The 27,105-nt window shown below is 41.1% G+C and overlaps 1 protein-coding gene across 2 annotated transcripts in view; it reads right to left on the minus strand.

Moving 5' to 3' along the window:
• The window catches only part of helz (helicase with zinc finger), a 99,443-nt gene that overhangs the window by 11,296 nt on the left and 61,042 nt on the right, over positions 1–27,105 (minus strand). For both annotated transcript variants that reach the window (XM_038286480.1, XM_038286479.1), the window contains exons 19-24: positions 16,826–16,944; positions 11,132–11,277; positions 10,034–10,181; positions 6,351–6,534; positions 3,539–3,767; positions 1,981–2,269 (exon numbers count right to left, since the gene is read on the minus strand). In XM_038286480.1, coding sequence (XP_038142408.1) covers positions 1,981–2,269; positions 3,539–3,767; positions 6,351–6,534; positions 10,034–10,181; positions 11,132–11,277; positions 16,826–16,944 — 1,115 coding nt within the window. The remainder of the gene's footprint in view (positions 1–1,980; positions 2,270–3,538; positions 3,768–6,350; positions 6,535–10,033; positions 10,182–11,131; positions 11,278–16,825; positions 16,945–27,105) is intronic.

Here is a 27,105-nt window from a genome sequence, read left to right on the forward strand (position 1 = left end):
AAACACACACTGATATATATTCATTTTATGATCTGGAAGAGAAATTGGTAACTTGGATACTTTTTACAGATCTGTAATTTCTTTCCCAACCTTTAAAGCTTTGACAATATTTTTTTCTATAATATATTGTTAGCGTAATCCCTTTGATGGATTTATACATCATCACATTTAAGTAAAATGTCTAAATTCAACGGTTTAAGTCCTTCAACATTTTGCATAATCTAGATACAATTAAAGCCGATGCAAAAATAAAAAATAAATAGAATACATCATCTACGTTTTTATATTTCAGAGTGAAATACAAAAAAAGGGAAGAGAATCGAAATATCTATTTCTTTTGAGCAACAGAAGAAAAATCAGCGGAGAAGCTAAATTTTCCACAAAGCAGAATTTCTTTGTCTTATTAAATATTTTTTGCTAAATCATGACTTGTCAGAAGTCAGTTCTGATTCCCTTCAAGGAATAAATAATGAAAAAAATATTTTGTCTTCAGTAGTCATGAAATGTTTATAACGTTATTCTGTGCGTGATAGAGAAATCCATTAAATAAGGATTTTACTATTTTTCAACAGTAGAAAAATAATGGAGTTAAGATTTTATAATGTTATCAGCTTTTTTATTCAAGGTCATAAAACATCTACACTATGCCTAATGCTGTACAGACTTAAATGGTTAGTTTTACTGAAAAACAGAAAATCATATAGGATCAATAATTAATTGTGGTTACTATGCCAACGTCATCATTAAACTATTGTGCAGCATATTATAGGAATAGAAAGTGGAAGTCACGTGACAGAGTTCAGGTGTTGCCAGATTCTAGTAGCTCCATGATAGAGCTGAGAAATCACCGTTCTGTTTCTCTGGTTGAAGTGGACCAAAAAAAGAAGCAAACTAGGGAGGACATCGGTCGAGCTTTTAAGTGTTGGTGCGGATTTAAAAAAAGCAAAGAGGTGACTGCTTTCCCTCTGAACAGTGAAATCAAACATTTAGTTAATGCTAACCTAAGGTCAGCCGGTATGTTAATTTAGCACAGGCTCACTGCTGCAGGTTTGTCAGGTTCCAAGTGATCCAAACATGTTTCACAAGAAAAATCTTAAAGTAATGGAATTATATAGAAACAGTAAGAGGCTCATGTTTTTTTTAAATCAGTATACAAAGAAAAACTCCTCACTTAGCATTTCTCTTCAATGCCCATTGTGCTGTTTGCCTGGCTAGGAAGTACAATTTACGGTTGGAGCAAGAAATCCTTCAAAAACGTTAAAGGATTGAGTTTATTTAATGGAAACAGCATTCTCACACAGATTTATTCCTTATTGACTATGTGAAAAATTATATCAACTCTAAGATTATCGAAAGGTTACAAATATTATCAAAGTCATATTTGAAAGTACAACTACGGCAGACGCATATTTTAGTACTCTTTTAGCCTTACTGTTATCTGCTGGCTCTTTCAGTTCAGATAAACCTGAGATTTGTCTCAACACAGCTTCTTGCATCAAAAAACTGATGTATGAGGTATTGATCAATGGCTTCATTTCTTATAACATAATCCACAGTTATGCTTTATGCAACTTAAAACATATCTATCAACAAAATATCTATCAACATGTTATCCATTAGGAATATTAATAAAAATAAAGCTAAAAAGTTAAATTGCACCTGCTTTAACTTTATAAGTGAAGTAACTCAATTTTAGTTGGTTCTGTTTGCTCCCCAGAGTTAAAAACATCCACCTCCATTTGTAATAATGAGAAGCATCTCCAAGGTTTCATGTCAGACTGCAGAGAATCCTAAAACACCTGTGAGCATAACTTGGCCAATAGCTAACACTGTCCTGATTAAAATGGCTGTAATTATTTGTAATATCCAACTAAATAATGAAAAATGCTTTTCAACTTCTTGATTTATCTTTTACTGTAAATATTTTATAAACTCTCTATGAGGATTTCCAGAGTGAAACTCCTTCTGAACGACACGCACCTTTGGAGGGGACTGCTGCTGCTGTTGGTGGTGTTGTGAAGCCTGCTTGCTTGAAGCAGGCAGAACATGCTGGGGATGCGGATGATGATGGGGATGAAGGCCCTGTGAAGAAGGCTGGTGGCCCTGAAGGGGCCTGAGGGCCCGCGGAATGAATTCTGGTGCCAACGGGTTCAGGACATAAGTCTTCTTGAGCTCCAGAGCCTCCAGCTGAGCCTTGATCTGCTCGAAGGTGATTCCATGCAGGCTAGCGTTTTCATGGCAGATGGAAATGAAGTGCTCCCAAAATTTCCTGGAAGGCACAAAAAGAAATATATATATAAAATTATGTTTAACCAAACTGTCCTCATTGAAACCTGTTTTATAGCTGATTTTCTGAATTTCCTGCAGTTTAACTGTAAAGTTCCAATCTGTTACAGACTTTGACCTTTTATCTCTAGAAATTTGGGTAAACAATCCACCCATCCTAATCGCATCAATTTTACTGGCCTGATGCTGACAGGCTGACATTTGCCAGCAGCCGGAGAGGGTAATCCTTGACATGTGGTTTTGACTGGCTTTGACAAACCACAGCCATTATAGAGATGGCTGTGGAGGTGGGCCACATCAATTCAACCCATTATTATTCAGTTGGATGAATGACAAACCACATCCAACCAAAGGAGCAAAGCATTACCATGGTGGCATGTATTTCAACAAGTCCCAAATGTAATTATTAACTGATCTGCAGCTCTAATTGTAATTCTTTCATCTTAAAGTTTATAATTTTTAATAAATTTTATGAATGACCCACATCTGAAATCTGTCCAACCCTGGCTGGCTGTCTGTCAGATATTAAAGCTCAACTCAAACAGCCATATTTTAACTATTTAATTCTATTTTTAGTGCATTGTAAAAAAAAATGTAATACATTACAAAAACCTTTTTTGGCAAATAACCAGATTTCGATCACCTAACCAAAGACAGAGAAACTGCAGAGCTTTGTTGGGGTGTGTTCAGTGACCTGCCGATATATAAGCTCATGGCTGTTGGTGAAGTAGACAAAGTTTCTTATTTTTAAACATTTAAAGTAATAAACCAAGTTTCCAAAGAAGGATTTTCGGGATATTTTTTCTGCAGATGATCGATGGGTAGCAGACGAGTCCAAACATGCTTCCATTAGCCTACAAATTAACCTGGTTTCAGAGCATGAGAACTGCATTAGCAGCAAGGTGGTAATTTATATAAGACTATAGGGCTCTATGTCTACGTTAGACATAAATAGCAAAGTTTTGCTTATTTCAGGTGGCAGGTTAACATTGCAGCCCTTCTCTTAACCAATTTAATACATCATGGAACCCAATAAGGTGGATCTGCAGGAACTCTCTTGGGAACAGCACAATTCCTATTCCTATTATAAGCACATGTTTTGTCAACAACTGTACAGAAATAAGCTTCTAATTATGTCAAACATTTTTTATGGAAAATATTGGTTGGGTGAACTTATCCAGTCTAACAGCTGTAATGCTTGAAAATGGAAGGCTGTGGCCAGAAGTGTAAAATGTGTATTTGTAAGGATCACCTGCAGCGTCCAACAGAGCACAGTGCTATGGGGTCTCCAACCACTGCAACCAGAGACTGAGCTCTGGTGATGGCCGTGTTCAGCAGCTTGTAGTTTGACAGAAATCCATAGTCAAGGTCCTCTGTTGAATCTTCCACCAGCTGCTCTTTACGTTTGATGGCAGTCTGCTTGTGCTTGCAGGTGTGCCGGGTCCGCACTGTGCTTAGGAACAGCACCCGGAACTGTTTACCTGAAAAATTACATTTCTTTTACTATTTGTTCAACGTTTGGTAACCGAAAAAGTAAAACCATTGAGGTTTAGCAGCCAAAACACTGAAAGGAAATATTCAATCCTGTGTCATTATGTCAGATAGGTAAACATATCAGAGACAAAAAATATGCATAAGACTACAACAACTTTATAACACTATAAAATCACTAAACAACTGTAACTGTACAATCATGATCCACTAAATCAACACATTTGCAGAGAAAGTTACATAATAATTGAATATTTGTCCAACTTCAGAGGCTGTTGATAAAACCAGAGAAAGATTGTGAACAACAAATTTAAAATCTAAGCACCAAGAGGACTTTGGTTTTCCTTTCTGCTTGCATGCTGCGCATCTTTTCATGTGAGACTAATGAGGGGGTAATGACATGCACAGAGCAGCTGGATGCAACACAACCCAGAGCAGCAAAAGACTGAAGCAGAATAGAAGAAGCAAAAACTTTCAAACAAGATTCAACCAAACAGCTGATAATCTAAAAACACCACATAGAATCAAGTTTCACAACTTATTTCTAATTTTACGCTATTCTGTAGCAGGAAAGACAAAAGCATATAAAGCTTTGAAAAATGTTAGGTGTGTTGGCTTATTTTTCTTGATTTTTTTTTTTAGATTAAGTTTCACCTTATATTACTTTTGTGTTGAACAGTTTCAGAATAATTCTGCTATTTTGTTATTTAACCCTGTAGTTAATTTTTCATATTTGAAAAAAGTATAATTCATTTGGTAATAGTGCTGTCACACCTTGACGAAATAGCCAGCATATGCCGATGGACGAAGCATTTGGCATAAACTCTGGCATACGTTGGATAAGATATGAGACAGTTATGTATAATTTATGAGCACGCTGGCACACGTCGACATAAGTAAGCTAGTGTATGCCATACGTTGGCCATAAATTACAGGTAAGTTATGTGATTGTTCAAACATGTTTAGTGTAAGTTAATCATAAGTTGTAGCGTCTAGCTTATCCAAAACCTATGAGTAACTTATGCATAACTTATCAGGAACTTATCACCTCGCGTACTGGTGAATGCAGGTATATTTGACGTGTTCCAGGTGATCACTGAATGTGTTTCTAAAGTCCGTGTCACACCCTGACGATTTAGACCAGCCTGACGTACGAAAAATCTGGCAAAAATGCTGGCATACGTTGGATACGTTATGGGTACGTTTTGTATAAGTTATGAGCACGCTGAAGTAGACTGAATAACACATTGACATATGCCAAGTACGGCAGCGTATGCCATTTACAGGCCATAAGTTATAGGTAAGTTATCTGATTGTTGACACACGTTAGGTGTAAGTTACTCATAAGTCCTGATGTTAAGCTTACCCAAAACCTATGAGTAATTTGGGCATAACTTATCAGAAATTATCACCACGCGTTGTGATGTGTGCAGGTATATTTGACGTGTTCCAGACAACCACTGAATACATTTCTAAAGCCCGTGTCACACCCTGACGATGTAGACCAGCATATGCCGGACGTACGTTGGATACGTTATGGGTACGTTTTGTATAAGTTATGAGCATGCTGAGGTACGCTGAAGCACACTAAAGCATGCATCGACATACAGCAAGTATGCCAGCGTGTGTCAGACGTGGGCTGTAAGTTACAGGTAAGTCATCTGATCGTTGAAACATGTTAAGTGCAAGTTACTCATAAGTCGTGGCGTGGGATGGATCCTCCCTGTGTTCACCGCCATGGCCAACAAACTTCCTAGCAGACATGATGCTGAATCGGCTGTGACTGCAGACCTTTCTTTCTTTTTATTTATTTTTTATTCATTCTTTTTTTTTTTAGAATGTGGTGAACAGCAGCTGGGTTAATACCGCGATCAAAGACCTTTTTATGCAGATCCGGTGCTTCCAGGCGCATCGCTTTAACTTTTAACTGATGCTGCGTAATGAGCATGAAATGGTGCTTGTTCAGCGTATATGCCGATGTACGAATGATGCTTGTGCATAATTTCTTGATGCTGCTGTGCATTATGCATAAGTTAGGCTGTTGTTGGACATAAGTTCTGGACTCGTTATGAAAACTCTATGTATAAACCAAAAATTGAAGAAAAAAAAAACAAAAACAAAAACAGAATGCTCAGCGTATTCCACTGTTTTAGGAGATTCTGTGATGTCAGCCATACGCTGGCTAAATCGGCCAGGTGTGACAGCGCCATAACTCTAGACTCTACCATTAATTAGGAAATGTAAAGAACAGTGGTGGGGGCATAAAGGGAGGATTTGGTTTATTAAATGGCTGGAGGGTCTGACCAGTTTTTGGAGAGTCTAGTATCAGATGAAATGATCTATCGCTTACATCTAAGTTGTAAGATCTATGAAAACAACTTAGGTTAACAAGGACTGTGAAATCAGATTTAATATATTTTTGTTTAATGTTGTTTTTAAACAAGTATGCTTTAAATAGTTACAATAAAGCTAGCGGGGGGAAAAAATTATACATCTGAAAGTCTCTTATGGTCTATATATAGTCTTCATAGAGATGTAGTTTTCTGCATTGTTGATTTTTTTCTTTTACCCACCTTGAACATTAAGCACTCTCTCAACGCTGACCTCGTGCATCCTTTTTTTCCGTAGTTCAGCGCGAATACGGAACACTTGATCGGCGTACGGTGACACCACCCCGATGCTGCCCTCGTCCAGCTTACCCCAAGCGACAGGCCACTTCTTCCGCAGCTCTTCCACTCGCTCAACAATCTCAAACACCTACAGGGGAACAGGGTCAGAAATGACAAGATTTTAGATTCAAATCTGAAGGTAAGTTTAAATATTTCAGATCACAATTTATTTGAACCAAAAAGGGACAGAAATAAAAAAAGGGGGGGGGGGGAATGCATGTAAATTAGGATGTCTATTTCTCAGATAGTGAAATAGAAATGATGTTAAAAAAAACTAACAACAAAACCCAAAGATGCTTTTATTAAACGTTGGTAAAAAACAAACTTACTTGAGGATCACTTAAAGAGTAAACAGGAAGGAATAAATATGCAAATGATGAAGCTGTTTGGATCATCATAAGTCCAGCACAGAAACATAACAGATATAAACAAGCCCTGTATCAGCAGACACTGCCCTGAAGATGATTCTGGTCCTTAACAGTTAAACACTCACAGACATCCTCTGCTGTAATAACAAATCCACAGCCTTTAAAATGTCTGCTAGCATTGCTGCCAAGTTATAAATTATTAAAGAAAATATTGACTTGCACAGTTCAGGACTGTTTAATTCTAATGCAATGCTAAGGGGTAGAGGCTCAACTTTTTTATAGCTGTGAGAAAATCTCACGACAACAAGTTTAGCTGCGAGCAGGCAACTTCAGACAGACTGAGATGTCATGGAGTTGCTGTAAATTCAAGGCCACATTCATCCCTCTAGATTAAATCCTACATCAGAGAACCAAAATGTATCTCATCAGGTAAGTGTCTAACAACAACTCTTAGCATACTTAGCTCTTGTGCTTAAAGAGAGCTGAGACTCAATTAAAGCAGCACTCTGTGTCACACAGCTGATCCAGCAACAGATCTGACCATTTAAGTCATATAATGAGCATTCATGCTCACCAAGTGCCGTATATAACACTGAAAATCCATGTAATTTAGCTTGCATTAAGCCAATATTTGAATCTGTGTTGCTTAATGCTTTAACTGAAGTTTTGGCTGTATGGGTAGAGTAGCAATGACAGTTGCATCCTCCTGATCAGTTGGCTAACAGAAGGCATCTCCACACATCCAATGCACATAACACTAAAATAAGAAAGTCAGAAAAAAACAGTGAAAACTGAAGGGGCAACACTCATGGGTCTAATCTCTAATATGGATAACATTTTATAATGGTAAAAATGTTATTTATGCAGTAGAATGATCAATTTTTTTTCACTGCAAAATAAAATTGATTTAATCAGTTTTTCTTTTAATTTTTTTGCAAATAAAATGAAAGCTTTTTTTACTGCTTTGTTAGGACAGAAAATGGCATTTACTGTATCCATATGAACAAAAGCTTTGCTTTTTTAAATATCCTCAGACACAAAGAACTGAGATGCATCAGGAGAGACAACACCATGCTGCTTTCACACCATGGTCCCAACATACACCTGACCTGAAAGGTACTAAGCAAAGTCGGGGATATTTTTCAGCCAGCCTAAAAGGCTACAGCAGGAGAAAAAATATTTGAAGAACAAAGGGGGCTTTATGACTTTTATAGCAGAGAGGGATCAAAGACAGTCCATCAAAACTGAGACTGTGGCTCAATGAAAGCAGACATTTTGTAAAATGCTGATCAGCTCTAAACAATGTCCTGAATGTTAAATGAAGCCTTTGTGGTTCATGATGTCTGACCTAAAACCAAGAGGAAATCATTATTATTGCAGAAAGCTTTTTTAATCGTTGCAACATTTCCAGACAAGTTATCACCTCATAGTCAGTTTTTATATTTAATTTTACTTTAAGATATAATGTGTTATCCATCTGTAGAAGCAATTTTAATCAGAACAATTATTTAATCCCCCCTCACACCATTTAGTGTTCAGAACCCAGCTCATACCACAGTAACTGTCCTCATATCCATGAAACAAGAAAAGACAAGAATCGACTTTATATAGTAATGCAAGTTTGAAATAATGAATTAATTTAAAGTTGATCGATCGATTTACTAATGATTATGAAGAGAATATTTCCATGACATGAAAAGCTATTTTTTTTTTTTACAATATGATGACCTAAAAAATACAATGCATTTTAAAAATGTATTGTGCCAGCTGTATTAAATACTGACTAAATAAATAGAAATATGTTCCCTTACATATTAAACATTTGAAAGAAAGAAAAACAAACAGGAAACTATTAGGTTACCGAATAAAACATGTGTAACACTTATTTCCAATGTACATTAATGTAAAACTATCATTAAAAATGGGGCTTTGTTGCTTTGATACAATGTCAGACTTTTAGCTCTTTTACTGAGGCAGAGGCTAACTGTGATATAGCTCTCTGTTTTTAGTTCAATGTAGCAATCAGTGCTGTGAGAGACTGATGATGTCACAAGCTTTTCGCGTAATGCCCTCCATTTTCAATCATTTAGTCCTCTCCTTCTGAGCACAGCAGAGAAGCTACACTGTGCTGTCAGGCAGAACTTTATCTAATGTTTATAATGACAAACAGAACCACAAAGTTCTTTCTGCATCCTTCAAATTCCTTTCTTGTGATATACTTTGGGATGCAGTTGTAACTTTATCATAAAGGATTCTCTCCAGGAGAAATTGGGGCCTCAAAAGGAAGATGGATGTAAAATCTCAGTTTGAATATATGGCAGAAAAAAAAAACAGAGCTGAAAGGACAGACTGTAGTAAACCATCCAGAATAAAAACTATATAATATGGAGCTCAACCAGCTGAAGAGACAATATGAACCAAGGTATTAAAACTAGCTAAAAATCACTTTTAATCAATAACTTACAGTGAAAAATCTGGATTTTATGTTTTTAACAGAGACATGGCTAAATGAAAAGAATGGGATGCTGATTTTATTAGAGACCATACCTCCTAATTCATCAGAACAGACTGTTTAAAAAGGCATTGGGCCTTTTTACTCTGTTTGATTCGATAAGTTGTAGAAAAGTCATCTTGGGGAACTGAATGTTTTAAATATCTGGCTATCCAAATACAGGGCCCTGTTCTAGCCATGTTTCCGAATGTTTATTTACGATGTGTGTTGAAAATGACGACTTAATTAATGCAGGGAAATCTAATATTCATATTGACAACCCTGAAGACAGAGTAGCAAAAGAAATGTGTGACCTGCTTCAAATTGTTGGTTTGACTAAACATGTTAAACAGACAATCAGGGATGTACGTTGGACTTGGTCATCTGTAAAGGTCTAAATATTTGTAATGTCTCTGTGATGTTGCAAATACTATAAAGGCTGTGCTTAAGAATCGAGCGGTGTCCTCCGGTGGATGGCGGTAACATTACAACAGTGAAAGAAACTTATTTTAAGCAGAAATTATCAATTGTTGGATGTAACATATCTTAATCCAGTAAACCATTAATTAACAATCGTAAGTCCATTTTTTTTTTTTTTTTTTTTTTACACATCGACCTGTTTGTTGGAGAAAAAGAACGACAAATACTTTTGAAGGACAAAACATATTTCACCAAAAATGTCACTTTAAAATAATGCATGTGTATAATGTAGTCGTTCTCCAACCCACCTCGGCATTGTTGTAGTAGGCAGTGCTATTCTTTTCCTGGACATCTTCTCCTCTGGCTGTGAAGAAGGTCAGCGGGTAGAAATCCTTATGGCATGGCTGCTTTCCACTCGCAATTAGCTTCCCGTCATAAAACAACTCTGATGTGTAACTTTTGGAAAAGGAAAGGTGGAAGAAACAGAAAATGAATATTCCTGATCAAAACTGAATAAAACCATTCTCACCAAGATGCTTGCAAAGGCTTTGATTAAAACCGGATATTTCTAGTTAACATGGTTTTATTGTAACAGACGGGAAAAAATGTCGCTTCAGTCAAGTTAAGAACAGCACATGAAAATATGTTAAAATGTGTGTGTTGGGCTTTGATTAAAACCTGTTGGAAAATCAGGAATATGAAAGTGGCTTGGTTTCTTCACGCAGCCATGTTGTTCAAGGAGGAACACGCACAATAACACACTCTCCACAAAGCACAATTTTACCTTCCTCCCGGATTGACATCAATCTTAAAATGGTGCTAAATTAAGCTTATCTGGCCAACACCTTTAACCGTCTCTGTTATACCAAAAAGGTCGATTCCACCAATCAGACTCACCTTCAGTCTGTAAGTGTAGCCGTTTCTGCAACTTGTTACCCACTGTTTAGGAGATAACTGCTTTTGTTGCTAATGCTACAGCTACATGAACGTGCATACATACAACTCAATTGGTTGTGCTTACTCTCACAAGAAAAAGAGGTGGTATGAAATAGGGTTACAAATAGCTTTGTGTGAGAAATCTTAAAACAAAATATGCTGTTTTGTTTGATGAGAATAGGACAACACTCAGTAATTTTAGACTTTCATTTTGTCTTTTTTCAGTTCCTCCCTATAATACTAAAGCCGCCCTTGTGTCTTATTCCCCTAAGAGTGTTTAGTATAAATGACATGCAATCCAAATAGTTTCAGAACTGCTCTCTAATAACATCTAAACTCCTTTATACCATCGGGAGAATCTGCTCTATAATGTGGGCATTTAGAAAAACATTTAACCTCCCACTGCCTCCTTTAATAATGTCTTTCTTAGAACTGATTAGCTGCCAGCAGTGCTCAGTGTTCACACGTACTTGATGATAGCTTCATGGGAGCGGTAGTTCTCACACAGGAGGATGCGGCAGGGGAATTCAGCCGGGTAGTGCTCGTACAGCCGGTCCAGAAGTGACACATGCAGGTTACGCTCACGTGCAAACTCACTGTACACAAACGGACTGAGCTGCAAAAGAACAAACAGAAATAGCAAAGAACATTAATTCTGTTTTAAGAGTACTATAGAACCAAAAAAGTGATCGAATGGCATTTTCTTTTTAACCAAGGTATTGAAGTTAAATATGAGATTAACAAGAACAAAAAAGTGTTTCAGTAGAAAGGGAAAATAAAGTAGTTTAGGTTCTTTAGAAAAACTGAAAATTTATTCAATTTTAACTAACTAGTTCACTTTGTTATAGAATTTTATTTCACTTGGTTTTCTACCAATTTTAAATCTAAATCCAAAACAGATTGTTTTTTTTGTTTTTTTACCTCTCCATATTTCTTCAATGTCTACCTACCGTTAATTACCTACACTATTACCTCTGTTTTCTTTCATGTCATTTCAAAATAAATACAGAGATTTTGGGTTTGAAAGAGATAACATGAAATCTGCTCGATGTGTTTTTGCCATATATTTTTTTTTATTGGGTTAGATGGGTACAAAACATTAATTTACATGGGAATACATTTCACTTATCCTCCATCTCCCTACATTCCCAGGAAAACAATGAAAAATATTAACAATAAGCCAACATGATTCTCTCCCTCGTAACGAGCAAACAGGAGGGGAGAACATTTAAAGAACCAACAAGCAAATTACAAAAAAAAAAAAAAGAAAGAAAAAAAAAAAAGAGGAGGGATCAGAAATGCTTAGAAAACAAAATCAAAAATATAACTATGACAGTTACATGTTGTGCTTAAGGTTCGACCACCAAATCCCTAACCCAACCACTGGCCTCTCTTAAAATCCTGGCTGGTGTTCCAACAGATCAAACCACAGGAAAATTTGTAGAGATTCAATTAGAGAGGGGTTATGTCAGTGTGTCTTAATTAAAGCCATACTTTTTAATCATCTTAGGAGGGAGTTGAATCAACTAAGGAAAGAATGGGATTCCAAGTTTTATAAAATTTGTCGACGCATCCCCTGATGCTGTACTTGATTTTTTCTAAGTGTAGGAGTGACATTAGATCCTTGAGCCAAGAGTCAGGGGAGGGAGGATTCTTATCCTTCCATTGAAGTAATATGCGTCTCCGGGCTACCAGAGATGCGAAAGCAATAGCGTTACTTTCCCTGTTCGTGAAGTGTGTGAAATCCTCAAGCACACCAAAGATAGAGGTCAGAGGACTCTGAGGCACTGGCTTGTTTAGAGCTTTTGTAAAAATATTGTAGAAAGAGGACCAGAATAAGCTTAATCTGGGACAGGAAAAGAACATGTGTGTATGACTGGCTGGTGACAGAGAGCATCTGTCACATGTATCACTTGTATTAAATAATTTTTTAAGTTTAGCTTTGGAGTAATGTATCCTGTGTAGGACCTTAAACTGAATTAGAGTCAGACTGGCACAAGATGAGGTGGAGTTGACCCTGTCAAGGGCCCTCTTCCACCCCTCATCTGACACGGTGCAACCCAGCTCCTTTTCCCATGAATTTCTAGTCACCAGCGAGGATGGTATTGATGACAAGATTAATTTTGTCACGACTGAAATGAATCCAGGAGCAGCCGGGAGAGATAGAATGACATCAATAAGAGTACGAGGAGGTTTATGGGGAAAATTGGGAAAGTTACAACGAACAAAATCTCTGGCCTGAAAATATCTAAATAAATGGGATTGTGGGAGGGCGAACTTAGTTTTGAGGTTATCAAAGGAAGTAAAAATGTTCTTGTCATAGAATTGATCAAAGTTTACCAGCCCCTTCTCTTTCCACAGAGAAAAAGTCGGATCAAGTGAAGCAGGTGGGAATAAGTAATTTTCACAAAGGGGCATCAGTGGGGAGAGACAGGTGATTTTAAAGTGCCGTTTAAATTGTCTGAGAATTTTAATAGTGGATAATACAATTGGGTTGGAGGTGACTTTAGTGGGATGAGCATTTAGAGGGGAACATATCAAAACTGACAACGAGGCAGGGGTACATGAGTAGGCCTCCATCCGACACCAGTCTGTGTTGGGAGAGTTGTACCAGGTATAGACCTTTTGAATATTGGCTGCCCAATAATATGCTCTAAAATCCGGCAGTGCAAGGCCTCCCTTGTCCTTGGGTCTTTGCAATATTGAGTATTTTGCCCTTGGAGTCTTTCCTGCCCAAATGAAATGTGAAATCATCTTATCCAATTCATAAAAAAACCTTTTGGGCAGGTATATAGGTAAACACTGAAAAAGAAATAAAAATTTTGGTAGAACATTCATTTTAATAGAGTTTATCCTACCTAGAAGTGACAGTGGGAGATTATTCCAGCGTAATAGGTCTGACTTCACCTTTCTGACCAGCTCCACAGTGTTATGTTTATGCAATAAAGGGAGACTATTCAAAATATTAATTCCTAAATATTGAAACCTAGAGGAGGCTAAGCAGAACGGTAGTGATTGAGCCGGGATCTGTTTTGCTGCATCATTAAGAGGAAAGCATTCGCTTTTTTTAATGTTCAATTTATAGCCAGAAAAGGAACCAAAAGTGTGTAAAATGTCCAGAATTTTGTCCATGCAAACGGTGGGATTTGAGACATAGAGTAAAAGGTCATCAGCATAAAGTGATACTCTGTGCTCATTCCCGTTCCTATGTACACCGTTAAAAAGCGGTGAGCTCTTAAGGGCAATGGAAAGCGGTTCTATTGCAATAGCGAACAGCAATGGTGATAGTGGGCATCCTTGGCGGCAGCCGCGTGTTAAAGGAAAGAAGCTGGATTGTGTCAAGTTTGTTTTTACACTGGCAACTGGGGCGCTGTATAATAATTTAATCCACGAAACAAAGCTTTGGCCAAAGCCAAACCTATTTAAGACTGAGAACAAATAATTCCATTCCACTCTATCAAAAGCTTTTTCAGCATCCATAGAGACTACCATCTCAGGATTTTGTGATTCAGGCTTGGACAGTATTATGTTGAGCAGACGGCGTACATTTGAGGATAGTTGTCTGCCTTTTATAAACCCAGTCTGGTCCTTTGAGATTATTTTTGGTAGGCAGGGGTCGAGGCGGCCGGCGAGGGTTTTAGCCAGTATCTTAACATCACTATTGAGCAAACTGATAGGTCGCCAGCTGCCGCAGTTCTCAAGGTCTTTATTTTTCTTTGGGATGAGTGATATTGATGCTTGAGTTAAAGTCAACGGAAGGGTGCCACGTTTAAGGGAGTCATTAAACATGTCCAATAATGAAGGAGCAAGCTGGTCAGAAAATTTCTTGTAAAAGTCAGAGGGAAAGCCATCCGGGCCTGGTGCCTTGTTACTCTGCATTAATTTAAGGCTGGCTTTCACCTCTTCCAGATTGAGAGGGGCATCTAGAATGTTTTTGGAATTAGTGTCCACAGAGGGGAAAATTAAATTATCTAGGAATTGGTTCATTGGAGTATTGTCTGATGAGGCTTCTGGTTTGTATAAATCAAAGTAATATGAAGCAAAAGTATTGTTTATCTCAGTTGGGTCTGTAATTAAAGTTTGGGGGTTCTTACGAATTTGAGTAATGAATTGGGAAGAGGACTGATGTTTTAATTGCCTTGCTAGTAACCGACCAGCCTTGTCTCCATATTCATAATAAGTGCCCTTTGTACGCCTTAAAAGAAACTCTGCTTTGTTTGTGGAAATAAGGTCAAATTCAGTTTGTAATTTCAGTCTCTCCATCTGGAGAGTAGCATTGGCTGAGATGGAGTGCTGTCTATCAATCTGATGAATTGCTGCGATCAGTTCAAGTTGTCTTTGCCTCTCATCCTTTCGTGTCCTGGCATTATATGAAATAATTTCTCCACGGATTACTGCTTTGAGGGTTTCCCACAGGAGAGAAGGTGAAGTAGAGTCAGATTTGTTGTTTTCAAGAAAGCAGGAAATCTTATCAGAGATAAACTCACAAAATTTGTCAGATGATAAGAGTCCAGTGTTTAATCTCCAGCATGATTGGCCTTTGGATTTAGGAGCTAGTTCCAGGTCTAACAATAGGGGGGCATGGTCTGAAATGACTATCGATGAGTATTCACATTGTTTGCTCGATGTGTTTTTGAAAGCAATTTTAAAGTGAGCAAATATTAATTCTGTTTTGAGTTTAACAGCAGGTCTCCGAATTCCGAATGCTACAGATCCTTTCCGATATAAAGGGTCATTTCTTTTCAACATTTAATTCCTGTCAATATAAAAGCAGCACTGAAAGCTGAATGAAAATTGAGAAGGATTTGAGAAAAGAAAAAAAAAAAGGCCACAGAAAAACTTAAGAAAAGTTAACTGATTTTTAAATATTTCAGTTCAATGTGGGAAAAACAGTCAGAATTCTGACTTTATTCCGTAAAAATAAAAAAAATATCCACTGGACTTTGTTCCCAAGATTTAAAAACGTCTCACAACCTCTCCAGGAAGCTTTCTCAATTTAAATGTCTGGATCTGCAGTGAGTTTGAGTCTTATATAGACACAGCCTTGTATCGCTTGTAAACATGCAAATGGTAACCGATGAATGGGTCGTTTGGTTCCATAGTTAGCCTGTAATATCTGAAAGCTGTCTATGATTCTGAGGGTCGGTCGTTAAAGGGGGGGGGGGATTCCCGACCCTTTGTCAGCTTCACTGACAAAGATGTGAGTTGTTTGGGAGGGCCAGTGACACATTGGTGGAAAATGACAGAATTAGGCGACTTTGTACGTGACCGAGGGCTCTCTGGTCATGCTATTTTATTAATGGAAGAGCAGAAGGTGATTAAAACAAGAGAGCTAGTTTAGCCTCTAGACAAGACAATGGCTTGATGCTAATATGTTTTTTGGCTGTCAGAATTAGGAGAAAAAAGTCAGAATTCTGAAATTAAAAGTCAGAATTGTGAGAAAAAGTCAGAATTGTGAGATTAAAGTCAGAATTCTAACTATTTTCTCATATTATACTGAAATAAAATTCAAAAATCAGTTAATTTTTTTTATTTCTTCAGTGGCCCTAATCCTCTTCCATACAAATGTCCAAATTGCACCAGTGTTGGTGCATTTCTGACCAACTACTGTTATAAACAAAAAAGACCAATCCCGTTAAAAACAGAAAAAAGAAAAACTTTCTTTTACTAGTTTACTAGCTTAGCAATGCAATTGGAAGAAATGTGGATATAAACTAGCACCAGACTGCATATTTAGCTTTCCAGTGAAAGAAAGTGTTTATTTTCTGGTTGGAGCAGCATTAGAGTTGCTATAAATAGTTCATGCCGGCATCTTTATCCCCTTCATACAGATCATACTGTACACCCTGTGATAATCAAAGCATGAGGGAAATTACGCCTAGAAAGCTTGAATCACAGCAGTTTTCTGTTATTTGCGTGTGTAATATGAGCGATTAAGGACACCTGATGGCTCAGCTGTGCCCAACTCTTATTTAAGTATAAAAAATCATAACTCAAATAAAAACATAAAAGCCTTTTGAAGCGAGTAATAATCAATGTTCATTCATCTTATGGTACTTAAACTTCATTAAGACAAACTTTTTTCTCCTGATAGACCAAACGTCAGCACAGTGTAATGAATGCTCTGTGGATTCTATTCATGCACTGCTCGGCCTCCTGCTCACCTGCATATGGTCCCCAGCCAGCACGATGCGGGTGGTCTTGCTAGCTAGAGGAAAAGGCATGATGGTTTCACACTCCATGGCCTGAGCTGCTTCATCCAACAGGATATGGGTAAACAACCCTACAAACACAAAGAAACAACAATCAGTTTGTGCTCTATTTACCAAAATTGATATAAATATAAATAAGGGGACTAGTTGTGCTAAGCCATAGAGGTAACCTTATTCTAAGTTTATATTAAACAAGCAAATGTCAGAGTAATACATTATTGATGGGTATAACATACACATTCTTTACTTTTTGAAACCTGAAACAACACAGCATCAGAGGAGGAGGAGATAAAACAGCATGGCAAATGAGCATTGGACCAAAGGAGGGGGGAAGACAGTTGGATGTAAAAAAAAAAACAGTTAAACAACATTTAAGCTAAACCACTTACACAGGACAGGGTATGCAGTCATGAAATTTAATGGCTAGAAACCTCATAACACATAAATGGCTTGTCAGACAAATCCATTATTGGCAAGTATAATGTATGCATTCTTTCCTTGAAAAAAAAAAAAAAGGAAGGTTATAAATTCACTGCAATGCTTTTCTAAAACATTTTTGACTAATTTTAGCTTACAATTTTGTTCTAATTGAAGACTGCTTTAAAAAAAATTGAAAATAAAAATTTTCTACTCAGGGATATACTACAAATATATTAAAAATAACAAAAAAAAAAAACAAAACAAAAAAACAGAAAATGTCCAGTAAGGAGCATGCATGTAGAAATGCCTTCTTGGTGGCACAGTGGTAAAAGGCGGGCTGGTTTCTGATCAAAAAACAGCATCAGGAGCTCAAATAACCATTACTGTAATATGGGATAGCAACTTATTAAAAAAAAGTTATGCAGAATTAATTTCTAAATAAACACATTTGTAACCTTGGATAGGCTATAACGGCACAAGACCACCCATCCTGAAAGCACAGATTAATCCTGACATGTAGCAGTTGACAGTTCAAGCTGTTCATATGAGGGTGTGTGAGAATTTTTTCCTGGTGCAGTTTGGATCCCTTAATAATCTGAGCATAATTTCATCACAGAAGTCTAACAGTACAGTTACAATCCTATGCATCCCTTTTTCATTTATTATTTATGGTCAGGGCCGGTCATTTAAATCACTCATCAAACTGGTTTCCAGGATTTCCTTCTTTCATCTCAAAAATATTGCAAAAATGAGAAATATCTTGTCCAGGATTGATGCTTAGAAACTAGCCCATGCATCTGTTACTTTAAGGCTGGATTATTGTAATTCTTTACTATGAGGAAGCCCACAACAGTTCATTTCTCACTTATAAAGCCCTAAATAACCAAGCTCTACCATTATTACAGTTATCATAACCAACACTTTGTGTTTTGATAAAGCCTATAGTTAGAAGTATGGCTCAGGTTATCCAGAGCTATCTCTTTAGTTATGCTGCTATAGGCTTAGACTGCTGGAGAACATAGGGACCACTTTTCATCATTCTATCTCTATTCTCCAAGCAGAATTTGTTCAAACTTTTTGTTCTCTTCGCTTTTTCAGTACATAGTCCTGTTTCTCTCCTATACATAGCTACAGACTCAGCTTTTACTGGGACTGTGCTCTTTTTCCACCCATATTGATCAGTGCTTATATGTTTCTCTTGTATGCCTGCTTCTTTCTTCTCAAAACTCCAGTTAGAAGGCCCCCTACACTTTCTTTCTGTTAAAATGGAGTTATTTCTCTCCACTGTCACTGCATGTATGCTCAGTGTGAGAGATTACTGAAAAGTCAACACAATGCAAGCAAATGTCTACTGTACAGATGCTCATCCAGGAGGAGTGAATCCTGCAAATTGCATTGAGATAAAGCATGCTGTAAATGGATAAACTGAATATAACTGAACTTATGGCGGCAGTAATCCCATCTACGGTTGGATACTTTCAGCCTTAAAAAAATAGCACAAACCATCTCAATCTGGTTTCTTGAAATGACAATATGATCAAGATTCCCACTAAGAATGTAAAACCAACAACTGCTTAGCAACTGTTTTGTAATCCTATGATTTGCAAAATCCAAAGGGGATTTTCCCACACCACAATTATTTTAAGACAGGCCTAAAAATACAATATATTTTGTGCTCCCTGGGGTCTCTATAATGTTCTACACTCTAATTTAAAAAGTCCTGTAAAACTAAGGTGGGTTTTATAGAGAGCTAGAGAAGGGCTTATCTCAGATTTTAAAAGCTAAACTGGTGCTCAGCAGCATGAAAGGAGGAGATAAAATGGCATCGCAAATGAGTGCTGGAGCAGAGAGTGTGGGGAGAGAAAAAGAGCAGACTGCCTTTAAAGCTAAACCAGTTTCACAAGGATGTGCATGCAGACATGAAATTTGAGAGCTAGAAATATTTTAATACACTTCTGGGTTGTCAGTAAGATAAAGAATCACTACAAATATAAAAAGACATGAGGAGCTATCTGACCACTATTAGTCTTTAATACAACATTTTGGACAAATCGATGCAAAAGCACTTTTAAACAAACTATAAAGTTTCATAAAACAGCTCTTTACCTGGGAAATGCATTTCAGGGTCTGCCACTTAGTCTATCTCAGAAAATATAAACATATGTGTTTCTGCTTAGAAGTGGATCAAAGGAACTGTGATAATCTTTGGAGTCTGCAACACATCTTAAAAGTGTTAGATATTATGATAATCATCTTATAATCATCCTCCTAAAGGTCTCTGTGTTATCTTTAGTTCTATTTCATCCCTACTGACCGCCAGAGGGCGGTGATGAAAGCCCTGAATGTTCCCTTCGGGCATGCGCAGTTCGAGTAATTATACCAACAGAGTCACACCTGTGACACCGGATGACCACTCAGAAGCTATATAGCCTGGTGTCATCCTTTGCTCTGCTCCTTTTTTCCTTCTCGCATGCGGTTTGCTAACTTCCCCGTTGTCTGAAGCCCCTGTATCTTGACCGGAGTTGCGGTTATTCTCCGCCCTCCCAGGGCTGCAACGGGTCGATTCTGAGGATTACGGAAGGTAAGTGAGTTGTTTGCTGGTGATGGTAGCGTCCGCGCCCCCTCTCCCGGCTCACGACTTTAGCTTTTTACCTACAGCTTCGTGCTGTTTTGTTTCGAACTGGTGACGGCAGCGTTTTCGCCCCTACTCCCAGTGTGAATAACTTCACTGCCGAAGTTATATACGGCTAACGTAGTTGGCTTCTTTAGTTTGTTGGTGTTATACCTGGTGACGGCAGCGGTTTTCGCCCCCTCTCCCAGTATATTCCCTACTTTTGCATCCTTTTTTCCTCTCCCAACCAAGTGTGGTCTACTTCGTTTGCCGAAGTTGGAGACGGCTAACGTTGTTAGCCTTTTTTGGTTTGTTTGCAGCCTTCTTCATCGGTCTGCTTAGTTATAAATGGTGACGGCAGCGTTTTCGCCCCCTCTCCCAATATCAACCTTTTTTGCAGCCTTTTCGTTGGTCTGCTCTCTTAATTGGTGACGGCAGCGTTGTTCGCTCCTACTCCCAACTTAAGTTGTCCATACAGCTAACGTTGTTAGCTTTTTTGGTTTATTGGTTTTATACCTGGTGACGGTAGCGGTTCTCGCCCCCTCTCCCAGTATCGGCTGCCTTGTGTCCGCAGCCTCTCGTTTTATCCGCTATAATTGGTGACGGCAGCGTTGTTCGCTCCTACTCCCAACTTAAGTTTCCATACAGCTAACGTTGTTAGCTTTTTTGGTTTATTGGTTTTATACCTGGTGACGGTAGCGGTTCTCGCCCCCTCTCCCAGTATCGGCTGCCTTGTGCTCGCAGCCTCTTTCGTTTTTCTGCTGTAATTGGTGACGGCTGCGTTTGCGCCCCCTCTCCCGATTTTCGACTTTCTGTTCTTTAAGCCTTGTCGGCCTTCGACATGGATGGCTCTCACAGCTGCATAGATTGTGGGGCTGCCCTGCAGGCAGAGGATGGCCACGACCTGTGCCCTACCTGCCTTGGACATGAGCACCTTTTGGAGGCGCTGTCTGAGAACCCCTGTATGAATTGCAGCTTTATGCCCCATGCAGTGAGGGTGGCCCGGTTGGCCCAGTTGTGCCCCCAGGAGGGCTCGGACCTTCCGCCCTCTGGGCAGGTGGTTCCCCCCAAGCGTTCTAAGCGCCGTGGTGGGACCACAGCATCTGTGCCCCTCCCCCGGAGGAAGCGGGCCAAACCTGACCAGGGCCTGTCCACAAGGGTGGAGCAGTTGTCAGCAGAGCTGGCAGAGATGAAGTCCTTGTTGCAGACACGGCAATCTGATCCCTCGCTCCCAGTGGTTGGGCTCTCTTCCCCACCAATGCCCGAGCTGGTTGTAGAGGATGACGTTATCTCTCTGGCTGCTTCCGCTTCTCATTTTAGAGATGAGGAGGAGGCAGGGTCCTCTCAAGCCTCTGAGGCTGGTTCATTTTCATCTCAGAGTGCGGTTGGAGAGGCCGGTGACGGTTCCATGCGGGAGGTCATGTCTATGGCCCTGAAGCAGCTGCAGCTGGAACTCCCACGAGGAGAGGCATCCAGCTCTGGCAGTGCTTTTTTCAGACGTGGAAGGGCTCCTACTCCTTTTTCTGTACCTCCATCAGAGGAGTACCTGAAGGAGTTACACGCCTGTTGGCGGGAACCGAGAGCGCTGTCGCGTCTCTCCTCGGATGGTCGTGTATTAGCTGCCATGCATGAGTCAGTGAAGGCCGGCCTGGACCGTATGCCAGCAATTGAACCAGCTGTTGCTTCACTGATTGTGTCACCAGATGAAGCCCTGCGTTCTGATGTCCGGTGCCAGCGGACTCAATGTCGGGTTACAGATGACCTCCTCTGTAAGGCGTACAATGCAGGAGCGCGTGCTGGCCGCCTTGGCAATTCCCTGGCGCACCTCATGTTTGCCCTGTCTGCATCTGTTCAGGACACTGGTGGTGCAAGTGCGGCGATTGGTTATAGTGACGCAGCGCTGCAGGCCTTCGCGCTGATGACCAGAGAGCTTGGACGGGTCATGTCTTTCCTTGTCCAAGCTCGTAGACAGGTCTGGTTGGCACAGTCTCCTCTGACTGAAGCATGCCGTAGGACCCTCAAGGGTGTCCCGGTTGTACCAGGGGAGTATTTCTGGGCTGCTCATGAATTTCTGGGCTGCTCATGCCGTAGACCCATGGGTGGTTGCCACCTTAACCAATGGCTACAGGCTCCAGTTCCGACGGCGCCCCCCCCTCTCACACCGGGTCAAGATGACTGTCATCACAAACCCGGTGAAATCTCAGGCACTAGACCAGGAGCTTTCCGCCCTCCTGGGCAAGGGGGCAATCGAGTCTGTAGATCCTCTGCGGCAACCCAGAGGCTACTACTCCACATACTTCCTTGTGGCCAAGAAGACCGGCGGTTTTCGCCCCATTTTAGATCTAAGGGGACTGAATCGGTACCTGAAGGTCCTTCCCTTCCACATGCTCACCATAACAGAGGTCCTTCAGACCATTGTGGCGGGAGATTGGTTTACATCAGTAGATCTGACAGACGCCTACTTTCACGTGCCTATTGCGGCAGAACACCGCCGTTTTCTCAGGTTCGCCTATCGGGGGCGCCATTGGCAATTCCGGGTGCTCCCATTCGGGCTCTCCCTTTCCCTGAGGGTGTTTACTCGATGCGTGAAAGCAGCCCTCTCTCCTCTACAGGCCTCCGGAGTCAGGATTCTGCCATACCTGGACGATTGGCTTCTTTGTGCTCCCTCTCAGGTAGCTGCCTCTCGGGATACGTCCCAGCTTCTACTTCATGTGTCACTGTTAGGCCTCAAAGTCAACTTGGCAAAGAGTTGTCTTGTTCCATCTCAGACAACCACCTTTCTTGGGATGCATCTGGACTCTGCTACCATGATCGCCCGTCCATCTGTTCACAGGGTGGACGACATACTCCAGCTTGTCCGTCGATTCAGACTGGGCAGGGAGTTTCCCTACATCATCTTCCTGCGAATGCTGGGCAAACTGACATCAGTCACTCGTGTCGTGCCCTTAGGGCTGCTCCTTCTGCATCCTTTGCAGCGATGGCTCAACAGCTTTCGCCTAGACGCCAGGCTGCACAGGCATCGCAGGCTAATGGTGACCAGGAGCTGCCTCCATGCCCTAGCTCCTTGGCAGACGGGACCCTTTTGTCCAGTGGTGTTCCAATGGGGCTAGTAGTGTGTCGAAGGGAGGTGGTCACCACGGATGCCAGCCTCATGGGGTGGGGTGCCGTGTGGCAACACAGAGCTGTTCGGGGTCTCTGGGACCCAAGGGAGCGCACCAAACACATAAATGTCCTGGAGCTGCGGGCTGTGCACATGGCCCTCAGGTGCCTTCTGCCCCACCTAGAGGGAAGGCACGTGCTGATTCGGACAGACAACACCTCTGTTGTTTATCATATAAACCACCAAGGTGGCACCAGGTCAGCACGACTCTTGAAGGTGTCGAGGGATCTCCTGGAATGGGCGTTTCCCCGTCTGTGTACCCTGCGCGCAGCGTATCTGCCAGGACGGCAGAACCAGGTTGCGGACTCTCTATCCCGCCAGGCACCTGCTCCGGGAGAGTGGTCTCTTCACCGCGACGTAGTGCGCATAATCTGGAACCTCTTTGGGCAGGCAGAGGTAGATCTGTTCGCCACAGAGGAGTCGACCCATTGCCCCCTATGGTATTCCCTAACCGGGATGGCGGGCGCACTGGGCCAGGATGCACTGGCTCATCCATGGCCGCAGGTTCTCCTGTATGCCTTTCCACCCCTCTCACTGATTTGGCCGACTCTACGGAGGGTTCTCGAGCAGGGCCACAGAGTGTTGCTGGTAGCTCCTTTCTGGCCAGCGCGGCCGTGGTTCCCGCTGCTTTGGAGTCTGTATCACGGTACTCCGTGGCGTCTTCCAGCAAGGAGGGATCTGCTGTCTCAGTTGGGGGGACAGATATGGCACCCCAACCCTCAACGTCTCCAGCTGTGGGCATGGCCCCTGGGAGGCTGACTGGGTGTTCAGACACCGTGAGACACACCGTATTGAGTGCTAGGGCTTCCTCCACTTGGCTGCAGTATGCTAACAGATGGCGCCTCTTTTCTCAGTGGTGCTCTGCCCACAACGAGAACCCACTTTCCTGCTCGGTGCCCACTATTTTGGAGTTCCTCCAGTCTCTCCTTGATAAGGGCCGCTCTCCTTCGACCCTTAAAGTGTATGTTGCAGCAATTTCATGTCTTCCCCGAACTGTTGACAACCGTACAGTGGGGCGCCATGAACTGGTTTCACTTTTTCTGCGTGGTGCTCGTAGGTTGTGCCAGCAGCCAGCCCCACGAGCCCCAGATTGGGATCTGCCGTTGGTTCTCACAGCTCTGTGCCACCCTCCATTCGAGCCTTTGGCACAAGCAGAACTCAAGTGGCTTTCCTGCAAGACTGCTTTCCTGATGGCTATCGTCTCAGCTAAGAGGGTCAGCGAGCTGCATGCTCTTTCTGTCAGCCCTAGGTGTATCAGGTGGAATCCAGATGGCTCTGGTGTTACCCTGTGGCCTAATACTGCGTTTGTGCCTAAGGTGTTGTCTCCTTTTCACCGTAACCAGCCATTGCGGCTGGCTCGGTTTCAGCCTCAATCTGGTACAACTGAGAATGAGTCTGAGTTGTTGTGCCCAGTAAGAGCGTTGGAGGCATACATTGCAGCCACCGCCAATCTGAGACGCTCGGACCAGCTTTTCCTATGCTATGGGGGTCCAAGGTTAGGCTGTCCTCTTTCTAAACAGCGTCTGTCCCATTGGATTGTGAGTGTCATCTGCCACGCCTACGCTGCAGGTCACTGCTCCCTGCCAGTCGGTGTGAGAGCACATTCCACCAGGAGCGTCACCGCTTCCTGGGCTGCTTTGAGAGGGGTTCCGCTGGAAGCTATATGTGCTGCTGCTTCATGGGCTTCCCCAACCACCTTCACCAGGTTCTACAGTGTCAATGTGGCTGCCCCTCATCCCCTGGGTCAGGTCCTTTTACAAGGTTCTGCTGGGCCTCCTCTGTGAGGTATGTGCTCAGGATTCCTTGTGACATCGTTGGCATTAGTCATTCAGTGCTTTCAGCACCGCCCTCTGGCGGTCAGTAGGGATGAAATAGAACGAAAGTTACGTATGTAACTACGGTTCTATGAATCCCGGATGACCGCCAGAGCTTCTCTGTCACTCAGAATCCTTGCTTTTGCGAGAAGATTCTGTAGGAGCAGAGCAAGGGATGACACCAGGCTATATAGCTTCTGAGTGGTCATCCGGTGTCACAGGTGTGACTCTGTTGGTATAATTACTCGAACTGCGCATGCCCGAAGGGAACATTCAGTGCTTTCAGCACCGCCCTCTGGCGGTCATCCGGGATTCATAGAACCGTAGTTACATACGTAACTTTCGTTTTCTCGCCATTAGGGATGGGAATCGAAAACCGGTTCCTGTTAAGAACCGGTTCCGTATTTTTCGATTCCATGGCATCGTTTGGCAGCTCGCTGAACGATTCTTTTTTCGATTCCCGCAGCAACAGAGCCTAGCGCGTCGGCTCTGGGGAGCACGACTTACGTCACGTTTTTTACGTACGTTACGCAATATACGCAACTTACGCAAGTTACGCAAGTTGGAAGAACTATTCGAGGAGGAAGACAACGAGCTGCGGTCACTTTGTGAATCAAAGCCCCGTCTTTCCTTAGCCCAGAGGGTAGATCAGGAAATCCAGCTCTGTAAAAGCTTGCCCTCCATCCCCTGCAGGGATAGCGCCACACTGTGGTGGTGGAACAAGCAAGATACGCTGCCCTTGCTATCTGGACTGGCTGAAAACTACCTCTGTGTGCAGGCTTCCTCCATCCCATCTGAGAGGGTGTTCTCCACGGCTGGAGACACCTTAAGCCCTGAAAGATCCCATATCCTTCCAGAAAAAGCAGATATGCTCATCTTTCTGCAAAAGAACTGTTAATTTTCCCTACTACTGTTTTATAATTAGTACTTTTTGTTATTTAAAATAGGTTTTAATCCCATCATTTGTTATTAGACATTGTTTGTTATTAAGTTTGTTCTTGTATTCATTTTTCATTTAAACACAGATGTTACTCCAGTTTCACATTTCCTGTGGACATCTTGATATTGTTGATTTTGTAAGATTGTGCAATAGTTAAGTAAACAAAGTTGATTCTGATAATCAAACTGTTTGTTCTCCTTTTTCCCCCAAATTGGAATCGAAAAAAGAATCGATAAAGAATCGAATCGTTTCATAGAATCGAAAAGGGAATCGGAATCGTGAAAATCTTTTCAATTCCCAACCCTACTCGCCATAGAATCAGACTCCTAATGCAGAAAAGCTATACTGTTATTGCTAAGTCCCGACAACGTTTCTAACTCCTGATATAAACTGTATTGAACCAGAACCCCCACAGTATCATGCCTACGTTTCACCTCAATACACAGAAACGACAAGCAGCCTAATAAAGCTCACAAATGATGTACAGGAGCCATTAAAGTTGAGAATGTTTCCCCAGGCAAGGAGGCAGAGATTAGCTGGGAGACAGGAAGAGAAAAATATGGTCTTTATGAAAAACACGTTGGCAGAGCGGTAGGGAAGAGGGAACCCAGCGCTTCATGTTTCACCTTAGAGATGGCCAACAGCAAATATAGTAGAATGAATTTCAAAGTCTGAGGTCCAAATCACAATTTTATTGCCATTATACGTTACTGAGCTAATAATAGTGTCTGCATTTTGAGGGAAAATTATACCAAAATGTCTGTGTGGTGGTGGGGAGTTAATAATCAGAGGTGAATCAGAGCTGTGCTCCAAATTAGATGGAAAAAGAACAATCAATAATGAAGTGATAGCTGCCTTTAGTTGCAATCTCCCTCCAACAAATTCTCCACTAACTGAACTTTTTTTAACAATAAAGTAGAGATTTCGCTTTGGTGAAGGTCTGAATGATGCCAAACAACTGTAAAATAATTTATGTAAAAGCAGCTTTTCCATAAATTATTTTACAGGTCTAAAGTCGTATAGCTGTAATTTGATGTGTTGTGGTTATCCCTTCAGACTTTAATACCCAGCTTAATACCAGATGAGAGAATTACTTTTCTTGATTAGAGCAATGATAACCTTGAATATTTATCCCTGAGCAATGAAACCCCAGAGTGTCACATCTGATAAATATAAACATGAACCAGAGAGGTTATTGTAAAAGTTGTAACTGTTAGGAAATGTGTATGAATGTGTCCTGTACCAGGTCTCCTTATAACCAGGATTGTTTACAATCTTTTAGGGCTG

Source organism: Cyprinodon tularosa, unplaced genomic scaffold (assembly GCF_016077235.1).
Source record: "Cyprinodon tularosa strain WSP-4 unplaced genomic scaffold, ASM1607723v1 ctg226, whole genome shotgun sequence".
In the NCBI taxonomy this organism is placed as follows: Eukaryota; Metazoa; Chordata; class Actinopteri; order Cyprinodontiformes; family Cyprinodontidae; genus Cyprinodon; species Cyprinodon tularosa.